Below are 12,520 nucleotides of genomic sequence, written 5' to 3'. Positions count from 1 at the left end.
TGACCATTGTCAATATCCTATAAAACTAAGCCCGAACTGTTTATTAAGAGACCCTCATAAGTTTCACAGGGGAGAAAAAGTAGATAAGTCTACCATAAGGCAACTTGTAGGGCGAGCCATAGAGGTAAAGGGAACTTGCCAGTGTATATGTTCCCTACAACACTGTTGCCTCTTGATAGAATAGAACCACCCAACATTGAGGCTGTTGATGTTTCTGATCTCTGATACCTTTGACGTCCCATTGCCTACACACTGTGAACTTAGAGCATGAACCAGGTGATAGATCTTGATGTTGATGGACAACCTTGACCTTACCTCGTCAATTCTTGTGATCAAGCTAGGAATTATGGTAAATTCTTTTAAAGATATATTCCCAGAAATTGTGCTTTAGATTACCAAGGATTCAGACAATATATCACATTATCTTGGTGAGTAATGTTGCTTAAGCTGTGGTTTCCATGTTTGCACAAATACAATCCTTTGAATTTTTGTGATTCGACTGTGAAGTGATTTTGTACTTCTTATTTTGCTAATTAATTTCATTGCTTATTTTTCTTCACCCCTGTATAAGCTATCACAATTCTGCAAATGCAGCAATCTGCTCCCCTTGAACATTACAGTGTCTGTTGTGCACTGCCCATTGATCTGTGTATTTGAAGTGTTTCTCCATTTATTCAAAATAAACTTTAATCTCTGCGTCTGCTTACTCTCATGATGCTCATGGTTCTTGGAAATAAACTGTAACTAATTCATGAGGACGCGTATTCTCCTTATCCTGTGCCATGGTGCTGACTGATATTCTTCCACTCTATTTTATCTCCACAGATTTGGAATATCTGGAACTGGAAGGGTTGCAATTGAGCAACTTACAAAAATCTTCTCTATGAATCTAAGAAAATCAAGTGCTCCATCAAAGATGAATCAGGCATTTTCAAATTCCAAGAGACGATCTACTCCTTCATATCGTACCTTAGTTCAATGGCATTTTCTTCCCAATCTTAATCTTTGATGCTCGGACTCTTCGAAATGGTTGGAGTACTTGTGTCGGACACGACACGACACGACACGACATGGGTATGGGTATGGGTATGGGTATGGGATATGTGTCGGATCTTCCAAGTGTTACCGGACACTTCATCGTTTTTTACTTCTTTCTTTTTTCTTTTCTTTTTCTTTCTGTTTCTACTCTCTAAAATCAAGCACTACTGTTGGAGGGTGGAAAAAGGCGACGGCACTAGATTTTCCCTTCTTCTTTCTTTTTCTTTCCCTTTTTTTTTCCTTCTTTTCCTCTCTGTATCGGTGGTTTAGGGTTTTGTTTGTATAAACTAAAAATAAGTTCCATATAATATTACTTAGTGCTCCACTAAATTTAAATTGCAATCAAGTCCCTCATTTTTAATTTTATATAACACTTAGTAATTAGCTTCTCATAATTAAAAACTAAACCCCAAAATTCTATTTTATTCATCTTAACTCCTTATTCAATACTATTTCATTCTTCGTGAACAATTGATTTTGGTCTATTCAAAATAACATCTCGAGTTAATAAAAAAATTGAAGTTTGAAAAACATATCCACGTACCCATATCCAAAATTTAGATTCCTTTTAGCCATATTCCCGTATCCTACATTTTAAAATTTAAAAGATCCGACACTTACATACGTACCGTACTCGATTCCCATACCCGACTCCGAGCATCATAGGTCTTAATACAGATGGCATCATCTAATCTGATTCTACTCTTAATGCGATTGTTAGCATATCAAGGCATAGGCATGACACTGAAACATGGATAAAAGAAGGCTTTATACACAAGATTGTTCATTGTTATATACTGGTGATTGAAATATTGGCTCCTGGACAACAACTTGCGTTAGCTTTGGAAGTGAGGATTTACAAACTAATTGCTGAAACTGATCCGCTTATTTGTAAAAGTTGAAAAAAAGTCACATTGTAAGTGTACTTGTTTTGCTCTTCAGGGAAATCCCTATTTGTAATGGTTGTTACAAACTAATCTGATTCTACTCTTAATGCGATTGTTGGCATATCAAGGCATAGGCATGACACTGAAACATGGATAAAAGAAGGCTTTATACACAAGATTGTTCATTGTTATATACTGGTGATTGAAATATTGGCTCCTGGACAACAACTTGCGTTAGCTTTGGAAGTGAGGATTTACAAACTAATTGCTGAAACTGATCCGCTTATTTGTAAAAGTTGAAAAAAAGTCACATTGTAAGTGTACTTGTTTTGCTCTTCAGGGAAATCCCTATTTGTAATGGTTGTTGCTTTAATAAATGGTCTCTGGGCCATGATCAAGTCCTCTGTAACTACATTTATTTGTATTACTTTTGTATTTAATGATGGAAAGTACATGAAACTAATAATATATATATATATATATAAGTTATTCATTGAAAATGGAACATCTGCGGTTATCATTTTGACAATATCAACTAAGTTTGCAGTTATTCTTCTATAACTAAGGTGGACAGTGAACTACTGGAAATGGCTTATGAAGCCTCTAGTCCCTACGTGTGCGCACTACTGGAAATGACTTAAGATGCTATAGCACTCTTTTCACTAGAGATAAAACTAGCCTCATTGAGCTACTGTTTAACAATGAAAGATTAATATCATTGAGTTTAACTTCGGTTCTCAACAGGGATGGATTCAGGATTGGATCCAAGATTGAGCTACAAAATTTCAAATCGGGCTACTATGCGGGAAAAAATTTTTACACATAAAAAACTGATTTTTTTACCCAAAAAAATAAAAAATACTTTAAAAAAAAGCTCTTGGGCTTGAGTGTGGGGGGCCTACAGCCCCGCCCCCCCCCCCCCCCAAAAAAAAAATCCATCTCTGGTTCTCAATCTATGACCAATATGAGCTCGAAACTTCCTTCATAACTCTTGAAACTTCTTTGTAGTGGCTCTATTTCATTATATTCCACAAATATCCTACTTTCATTCATTTAATATCCGTTAAGTGTCATTGACATAGGAGTAAGTTGTGAAACTGCACCCTTCATTGAGACTGTAATGCAAAGGAAGTACAAAGACAAGGTAATAGATGATGATGAGTTAGGCTAATGAAGCCATCGTAATATAATGTTCAATTGCGTTCATTTCTAGAACCAGACATCTAAGCTAAGCTCCAATGATTTTCTCAAAGATGGACTGCATGACAAATGGAATAGTTTACAACTTTTGACTTCAATTAGCAGTATTAGAATACAACAAAACTCTTGTGATGAGACAAAAAACATCACCAATAATCCCCACAAGAGCAAGTTCCATCCTTGAAATGATGAAACCTTCGAACATCCCTCACAATGATTTCCCTGTCTACAATCTTTGAAATAAATTTAGTAGCGGTGTGGCAGTCATTACAGACTCTAAGATTCTTGGCTACTCGAATAGTGGTGCCAGGAGGGGTATTGAGGAGACCGAAGGCCATTGCTAATCTCTCACTGTGTCCACAAAGTAGATTCTCCTTTTCATCCTCGTCGACATTCTGAAGAACGGAGGAAGTGTCAGGCACATAACCTTCTTTTTTCATTCTAGTGAATAGATTATCAAGAAAGCGGTAGAGCTGTTTGCTTTGGGGGTGCGATAAATCTCCAGCCGAAAACTTGTGAACTACATCACCAAGCTCAATCCAGCTACACCCAGGTTCTTTTCTTACCCTCATTTCTTTCATGTTCCTTCGAACCTCAATAGCCTTTTCCCAAAGTCCAGAAGTTGAATATATATTAGAGAGTAAAACGTAGTGGCTAGCAACATTTGGCTCTAACTCAAGGAGTTTTTCGGCTGAAATTTCTCCAAGTTGTATGTTTCGGTGGATCTTGCAAGCACCAAGCAAACTACTCCAAGCCCCTACCTTGTCGTATTGAGGGGGCATGCTATTGATAATTTGATATGCTTCATCCAGATTACCTGCTCGACCAAGCAAGTCCACAATACAAGCATAATGATCTGCATTGGGTTCGAGTGCATGTACCTCTTTCATTTCGCGAAACAACTTTCTTCCTTCATCTACCATCCCAGAATGACTACACGCTGCAAAAACTGCAACGAAAGTAATCTCATTAGGCTTCACCTCTCCATGGCTGGCTCCTACAGCTGCCATCCTTCTAAAAAGTTCCAATGCTTCCTCTCCTTTCCCGTGCATCCCATAAGCCATGATGATCACATTCCACGTTATCACATTTCTGGTAGGCATGCTTTCGAAAACTCTCCGTGCTAGATTTAAGCACCCGCACTTGGCATACATATCAACCAATGCACTACCAACTGCAACATCAGATTCTAGCACATTTCTGATAGCGTAAGCATGAATCTCTTTTCCTTTAGATAGTGCTGTTAGACCAGCACAACTAGGAAGGACAGTCATGAGTGTTATTGAATTTGGTTTAAGCAAGAACATAATATTATCATCAAGATCATCCTTATCATCTTTTGTTTCTGCTATTTGCATTTTATGAAGCAAAATAAGTGCGTCTTCATAGTATCCGCAAACAACATAACCAGTTATCATCGTATTCCAAGAAACAATATCTCTACTCTCCATGGTGCCAAATATGTACTTAGAGTTATTTATCTTTCCTGTCCTGGAATACAAGTCCATCAGGGCATTTTGGACATACCTGTCCCTTCCAAGACCCAACTTTATAACATAACCGTGCATCACTTCTTTATCTGCAAAAACTTTGCAATGCACACAAGCTGGCAAAACACTAGCCATCGTGGTTGGATTTGGAAAAAGACCCGAGACCAATACCATCTTCATAAATAACATCAAGGCCTCCTTATAGAAACCATTTTGGGTATAGCCAGCAAGCATAGCATTCCAGAGGCCAAGTTTCCGATCCACCACCGCACTGTCAAAGACTCTGCGCCCAAACACAACTTGTTTACAGTTGCAATACATGTCCACCAAAGCACTGGCCACAAAGGAATTCCCCATTAAATCATCGTTCCTTAATACATAAGCATGAATTTCTCTCCCAACATCCAATAGCTCCAAATGGGAACATGCAGGAAGCACACTTGAAATCGTGACCCCATCAGGTTTAAATCCTTCGACTATCATAAAACTCAGACACTCCAATGCCTCATAGAATCGATCATTTTGTGAATATGAACTAATGAGGGTATTCCAAGAAACCATATCTCGGTTGGTAAACCACTCGAATATAGCCTTGGCATCATCACCTCTCCCTAATTTGGAGTACATTGACATCAAAGCATTGTTAGTATATGTCTTTCTATCATCCGCTCTCAAAATATAACCGTGAACTTGCTTTCCAATCCTTAACCCATGGTTCCTACTCAAATTACTACAAGCAAGCAGTAGGCTCACCAAAGTGAATGAACTAGGCTCGATTTTCTCCAACCGCATTAACCGAAAAGCTTCTATAGCTAACTCCCACTCCTCATGTTTACACAAGGCATTGATAATTGAGTTCCAAGAGACTTGGTCCTTCTGGGGAATTCTGGCAAACACCTTGAGGACTTGGTGGATGTCATCCCCGCATTTCCCATACATATGGAGAAGCGTATTGGCCACGGTGACCGATGAAGAATCATAGCCGAGTTTAACAACAGACCCATGAATCTGTTTCCCTAAATTCAAGTCTTGTAAGGAAGTGACGGCCTTCAAAGCAGCCGGGAAAGCAAAATTATCGGGTTGAACACCAGATAATTGCATTTGAATAAAAGTAGAAATGGCATCTTGGAATTGGTTTGAGCGGGTTTGGGAGCGAAGAGTTTCAATCCATGAGGATTTGGAGCGGGCGGGGGCGGTGGCGGTGGCGGTGGCGATGGATGGTGGTAATGGGAGGCTGTCATGAGTTTGAGGAAAATTAGACAGAGCAGGAGAAGGGAGTAGAGGGTAGTGAGTGGATGTTGGGAGGGACATTGATCGGTAAATAGTTATTACAGTTGAGACCTGTGCTCACAATTGATAAGGTAGTGGTGGTGTCGAGTTGGGCCGGGCCTTGAGGCCCGATGATCCGCACGGCTATAATTAAAATTCGAGCAATCGGCCCAATTTGGATCATTATACAGAGTAATACTTTAATAGAACGATTTTACACGAATATTTGGAAGGATTATCCACTAAAGTCATGATACCTCGCATGCCGATTGAGCTCATCCATCCATTCTATTTCTCTTTTACACGCTCGATATTTACGATGTCTTGACATGAGTAATTTTTTTTTTGAGTTGTCTTGGTGTGGTGGATGCTCCTATTACGTGTACACATAAGATAGTCCCGTTGAGAAATTTTCAATTTACGTATTGAGCTACTAGGCGTGATTGTTGACTTGATTATAAAAGTAATTAGCAAAAAAATAAAATAAAATAAAAAATATCATAGTTTGTATTCATTGCGAAAATAGTCCATATCATTTCAAACTTAGTATTTGCACTCTCATTTCACACTTTTCTTGCGGAGTTGGTTCTTTCCATCATGTTCCATTAAATACTTTCGTGAAATATGGGTAATTGGCCCGAAATGTTCATATCGTTTGCTTTCATTGTGTAAATCATCCATATTGTTTTAATTTTGATATTTAGACGCTCAGATCAATGTTTAGTTAAACAAAAGGTCCTCATCACCTATTTTCTTCATTAAAACATTGTAAAATGACTAATCTACTCCCCTCTTTAAATAAGTAAATAGAAAAGGAAGAAATAATATATATATATATATATATATAACTCCTACTTTTACACCCATCCCCTACGCTCTCCCCCTGTCACCATTATCAAAATAACTAGAAGTAATTTAAAAGTATAAAAAAATATAAGAAAAAAATAAAAATAAAAAACAAATTGTGTTTCTACCTCATCCAATTTTGCACCTTACAATCGATTGCCACCACCCATTCTTCACATCTCACTATCGCACCATCCAAGAATTTAGCCGCTTATGAGGCAAAAATAAAATTGGATGAGAAAGATACACCATTTTTTATTCTATTTTTTATTCTTTTGTAATTTTTTTATACTTTTATTTCTATATATATATATATATATATATATATATATATATATATATATATTTCTAACTCCTACTTTTATGCCCATCCCCTACGCTCTCCCCCTGTCAACATTAGCAAAATAACTAGAAGTAATTTAAAAGTATAAAAAAATATAAGAAAAAAATAAAAAATAAAAAACAAATTGTGTTTCTACCTCATCCAATTTTGCACCTTACAATCGATTGCCACCACCCATTCTTCACATCTCACTATGGCACCATCCAAGAATTTAGCCGTTTATGAGGCAAAAATAAAATTGGATGAGAAAGATACACCATTTTTTATTCTATTTTTAATTCTTTTGTAATTTTTTTATACTTTTATTTCTATTTTTAATTATTTTGTTGGTGGTGGTGGAGGGTAGAGGATGAGCATAGGGGTAATGGTGAATTGAAAAGATTAAATATTTTTCTTTTGTTAAAATGTTTTAAATTGTTTTTCAGGAAACTCGTTCGTACTTTTTAAAAATTTTGGAAATATAGTTGTGATTTTTTATATTATTTATTTCCTTTCTATTTGTTTATTAAAAGAAGGGTAAATTAATCCTTGTACAAGGGTAAATTAATCACTGTACAATGCTTTAATAAAAAAATTAGATGGTAAGGACCTTTTGCACAAAAAAATGTCGATCTGATTTTTAAAATGTCAAGATTGAAAAGATAGGAACTATTTACGCAATAAAGATAAATGATGAAGACATTTTGTGCCGGTTATCCATATTTCGCAGAAAGATTTAACGGAGCATGACAGAAAAATCCAACTCCACAAGAAAGGTTGGAAAGAGGATGTAAATGTCAAATTTGAAACAATGGAAACTATTTTTGCAATGAATACAAATGATATGGACGTTTTTGCTAATTACCCTCGTTGAAAGGTAAAAATAAATAAAACGAGCTCATTTACAGTTGTTGATCCAATGATCTTCTTTCTAAATTCTAATATGATTTTTTTTAAAGAAAAATTCAATTTTTTGACTATAAATACTTATTCTTCTTTTATATTTTTCACATAATTTTCCATCTATCAAACAATATTAATTTCCTTCAATTATAACTTAGCCCATGTTTGATGGCTATTATTTGACAAAAAATGAATTTTTGAATAGTGAATTTTTGAAGGATGTGTGGTTGAAAAATAATAAAATATTTTTGAATTTACGTGTAAAATATATTATTATGTAAATGTATAATTGAAAATAAATATGTAGAATAAGGTTTTGAAATAATCCTTGTCAAACAGAAGCTTAACCGTATTTATGAATATTTAAATCATTTTTTTATACGTTTTAAAGAACTCACAAGTATTTTTCATCACTCAATTCTATTTATTTATAATTTTTACAAAACTAGTCTTTTGTCCGTCCAATGCACAGGCTATGTTATTTTTAAAGTAATGTTACTATATCGAAATATTGCATTATGGATGACAAATCCACAATAGCCATCGCATACATATGTCTCCTTAGCATATCCCCAGGCCTATATATAAAGGATTGTGATAAAATAAAATTTATTCCAATTTCGTACCCCCCCCCCTTTTTCCCCATTATGAGATCTATCTATGTAGGTCCTAGATATATCAACTTTCTATAAAGATGGCTTTTGTTTTGAAACAGAAAGTAAAATCGCAGAATAAGAACACAAGATTTTTCGGCCGTAATCCCAAGGTTCAGCAATCACTATTAACGCCTAATGCCCGTTTAGCATCCCTAAGGATTTAGCTCGAATCCACTAAGAAAGCCCTTAAAATGGGCAAGAATGTTATAGATCTAAACCACAAAGGTTCGAACACCAATAACCTCTCAAACTCTGATTTCTCTCTATACAAATTACTCACAAAGAATACTCAACACTCAGAATATCATAATCTCACAAAGAGATTACTAAAATCATCAAGAAGATGAATTTACAAAGACTTTTAGAGATAAAACCAAGAAGGAGACGAGAGAGGAACGAAGAAAACAAAAACACACACCCTAACCCTAGAATGAAGATTTCAATTTAAAAGGAATACGATCAATCGCTGATCCAACGGTCCAGATTTCACCAAGTGTCAGCCATCCATTTAAAACGCACCGATACATAGAACATAAAACACGCTTTTAATCTATTCCAGAATCTTCACTTAATTGGATCAAAAAAGGACCCGGTTACTTGGGCTGGCTATGCTGGACCATTTTAATAAATGGGATTAGAAATGTAGCAACCCATTTACAATTTCCACCTTTGCTTCATTTTTAAGACTCTGAATAGTGGACTCAAACTTTACCTCGGTTCATATGCTCAGTTAAACCTGTCAAAAAAAAAAAAGGACTAGTTAGTTTCAAGATTCAATAATTTCAAAGAATCTTGAAATTTATTCAATGGTATTACCTTTGTGCCTGCATTTGCTAGATTCACTTTAGTGGATATTTTTACCAGTTTTATATTACTCTTTTCAATTATATCCCTTATGAAGTGAAACTTAACATCTATGTGTTTGGTTCTATCATGAAACACTGAATTTCTACTTAAGAAAATAGTACTTTGATTATCTAAACAAAGCTCCACCTTATTTTCTATAAACCCCAATTCATTTAATAGACCGTTTACCCACAGACCTTCTTGTACAGCTTCTGTAGCTGCAATGTACTCAGTTTCAGTGGATGATAAGGCAACTAATTTCTGAAACTAAGACTTCCAACTAATGCAGGTGTTATTTATTACATAAAAATATGCAGTGGTAGATTTTCTATTGTCTAAATTCCCAGCAAAGTCAGAATCAACATACCCTTTTAGTTTAAGACCATTTTTATCAGATTTAAACATAAGTCCTAAATTCTGAGTACCTTTTAGATATCTGATTAAGTGTTTCATAGCTTCCCAGTGAGTTTCGCCTGGATTGCTCATAAATCTACTTGAAACATTAACAGCAAATGCAATATCTGGTCTAGAGCACACCATAATATACATGACAGATCCTACTGCATTTGCATAAGACACATTTGCCATTCTATTATATTCATCTTCAGTTTTGGATGAATGTTCAACAGACAACTTCACACAAGCAGATAAAGGAAGGCTAACAGATTTTGATTCATATAGTGAAAACCTCTTAACTACTTTTTGAATATAGGATTCTTGTGTTAAAAATAATTTTCCATCTGTTCTATTTCTTTTTATTTCCATTCCTAATATTTTTCTAGCAGGTCCTAGATCCTTCATTTCAAATTCAGATTTAAGTTTTCCTTTTAAGGAATCAATTGCAACTTTATCATGATCAGCTAGAAGCATATTGTCTACATATAGAAGCAAATAGAAAAATTCAGAATTTTCCACACACTTGAAATAAAAACATGAATCATATTCAGATTTATTAAATCCAATACTTTGTATAAAAGTGTCAAATCTCCTATACCATTGCCTAGGAGTCTGTTTTAGGCCATAAAGGGATTTCTTCAGTAAACACACCAAGTTTTTTTTCCTTTTATTTTCAAATCCCTTAGGTTGAGACATATATATTGTTTCATCTAATGTTTCATAGAGAAAAGCGGTTATCACATCCAATTGTTCTAATTCTAAGTCAAATTGTGCTACTAAAGCAAATAGAATCCTAATTGATGTGTATTTAACAACTGGTGAAAATATGTCATTATAGTCAATTCCTTCTCTTTGTGTGAAACCCTTAGCTACTAATCTTGCCTTATATCTATTATTGCCTTATTTCAAATCACTTTCTTTTATTTTATATACCCATTTACAGTCCACTAGTTTGTAGTCAGTAGGCTTTTCTACCAAATCCCAAGTATGATTCTTATTTAGAGAATCCATTTCTTCTTGCATTGCAGCAAGCTATCTTGCTGAATCTTTGCAAGAAACAACCTCTTCAAAAGAGGATGGTTCAGAAGTTAGGGTTTCAAATTCAATATGTTCAGATACATAGTCTGCTTGTAAGAATCTAGAAGGGGTTCTAATTACTTAACTTTCCCTGTCTCTAGCAAGTTGATAATCTTGCAGATCAGTAGTAGGATTAACAGCTTGGTTGTCATCTAAGTTTTCATCAGTTATAGCTTGGGTTTGTTCTAGAGGTTGCTCCACCTCAATTTGAGTTTGATTTTGGTCATCTTGTATATCAGTTTCAATACTAGTAGACACAAAGTCTTTATCAGTTAGTTCTTCTCTATTGTTGTCACTAAGACAAGGAAAATCCTCTTCATTGAAAATAACTAATTTACTTATTATGACTTTGTAACCTCTAATTTCTTTCAACCACAATCTGTAGCCTTTAACTCCTTCCCCATACCCTAGAAACACACACTTACTGGACCTGTGATCTAATTTAGAGCCAGTTTGGTGTGAATAGACTGCACAACCAAAAGTTTTTAGATAGGAATAATTTGGCATGGATCCTGTCCAAAGTTTCTCAGGTATTTGATAGTCTACAGAACTTGAAGGACTTCTATTTAAAAGGTAACAGGCTGTCTTAACAACATCCCCCCAAAATATTTTGGGTAGACCGGAACTTATTAGCATGCATCTAGTTCTTTCAAGGAGTGTCCTATTCATCTTCTCAGCAATTCCATTTTGCTGGGGAGTATAGACAACAGTTCTGTGTCTCTGTATTCCATTATTGCTACAGAATTGGTCAAATTTAACATTGCAGAATTCTATACCATTGTCTGTTCTTAATGTTTTTATCTTCCTATCAGTTTGGTTTTCTAGATTTTCCAATTCTTAAAGGTTATGTAAGTATCTAATTTATTTCTTAATAAGAGGATCCAAACCTTTCTAGAAAAATCATCTATTATTAGGAGATAATATCTGTAGCCTGAGGCAGTACACACAGGTGCAGGCCCCCACAAATCACTATGTATATAATCAAGAGTATTCTGGGATTTATGTATGCCTGTACTAAATGGCAGTCTGTTCTGTTTACCTAAGATACACTGTTCACAAAAGTTTAACTTGTGAACTTTGTCTTTTCCAAAGACACCTTTTGAAAGAAGTTTTAGTCCCTTATCCCCAAGATGTCCAAGTCTCCTATGCCACAGTTCTGAATTATCAGACTGAGTCACTAAGTTCACATCATTATTAGGAGACACACACTTAGCACTTATCAAATAAATTCCATTTGTTTTAGATGCATTAATGATAAGGTTCTAATTTTTCTTTATATTTGTAAAACCCTTATTAATTTCAATCTTATAATCTTCATCATCTAGAACTCCTAATGAAATAAGATTCCTTTTCAAGGTAGGGACATAGCTAGTATCTTTTAAAAGTAATGTTTGATTACTTTCAAGTTTGAGCATAATGTTTCCAACCCCTTTTACTTCACAGGACTCATTATTTCTTAGTTTTACAAAACCTTCATTTAGATTTGAAAAATCAGAAAAATAGCTAAAGTTTGGACACATATGAAAAGAACAACCAGAATCAAGAACTCAATCTTGACTTGTTCTTTCATATGAAGAGACATAGGCAACA

General features: G+C 35.0%; 1 protein-coding gene across 1 annotated transcript; it reads right to left on the bottom strand.

The window, feature by feature from the left end:
• Positions 1-3,057: 3,057 nt before the first annotated feature.
• Positions 3,058-6,047, bottom strand: LOC111412382 (pentatricopeptide repeat-containing protein At3g57430, chloroplastic). The gene has a single exon (XM_023043287.1). It carries the CDS (start codon positions 5,924-5,926, stop codon positions 3,272-3,274), a length of 2,655 nt encoding a protein of 884 aa, XP_022899055.1. The 5' UTR covers positions 5,927-6,047; the 3' UTR covers positions 3,058-3,271.
• Between the last annotated feature and the right edge of the window lie 6,473 nt (positions 6,048-12,520).

Source organism: Olea europaea, chromosome 16 (assembly GCF_002742605.1).
Source record: "Olea europaea var. sylvestris chromosome 16, O_europaea_v1, whole genome shotgun sequence".
Taxonomy (NCBI): Eukaryota; Viridiplantae; Streptophyta; class Magnoliopsida; order Lamiales; family Oleaceae; genus Olea; species Olea europaea.
This window is presented reverse-complemented; position numbering and strand designations above follow the sequence as displayed.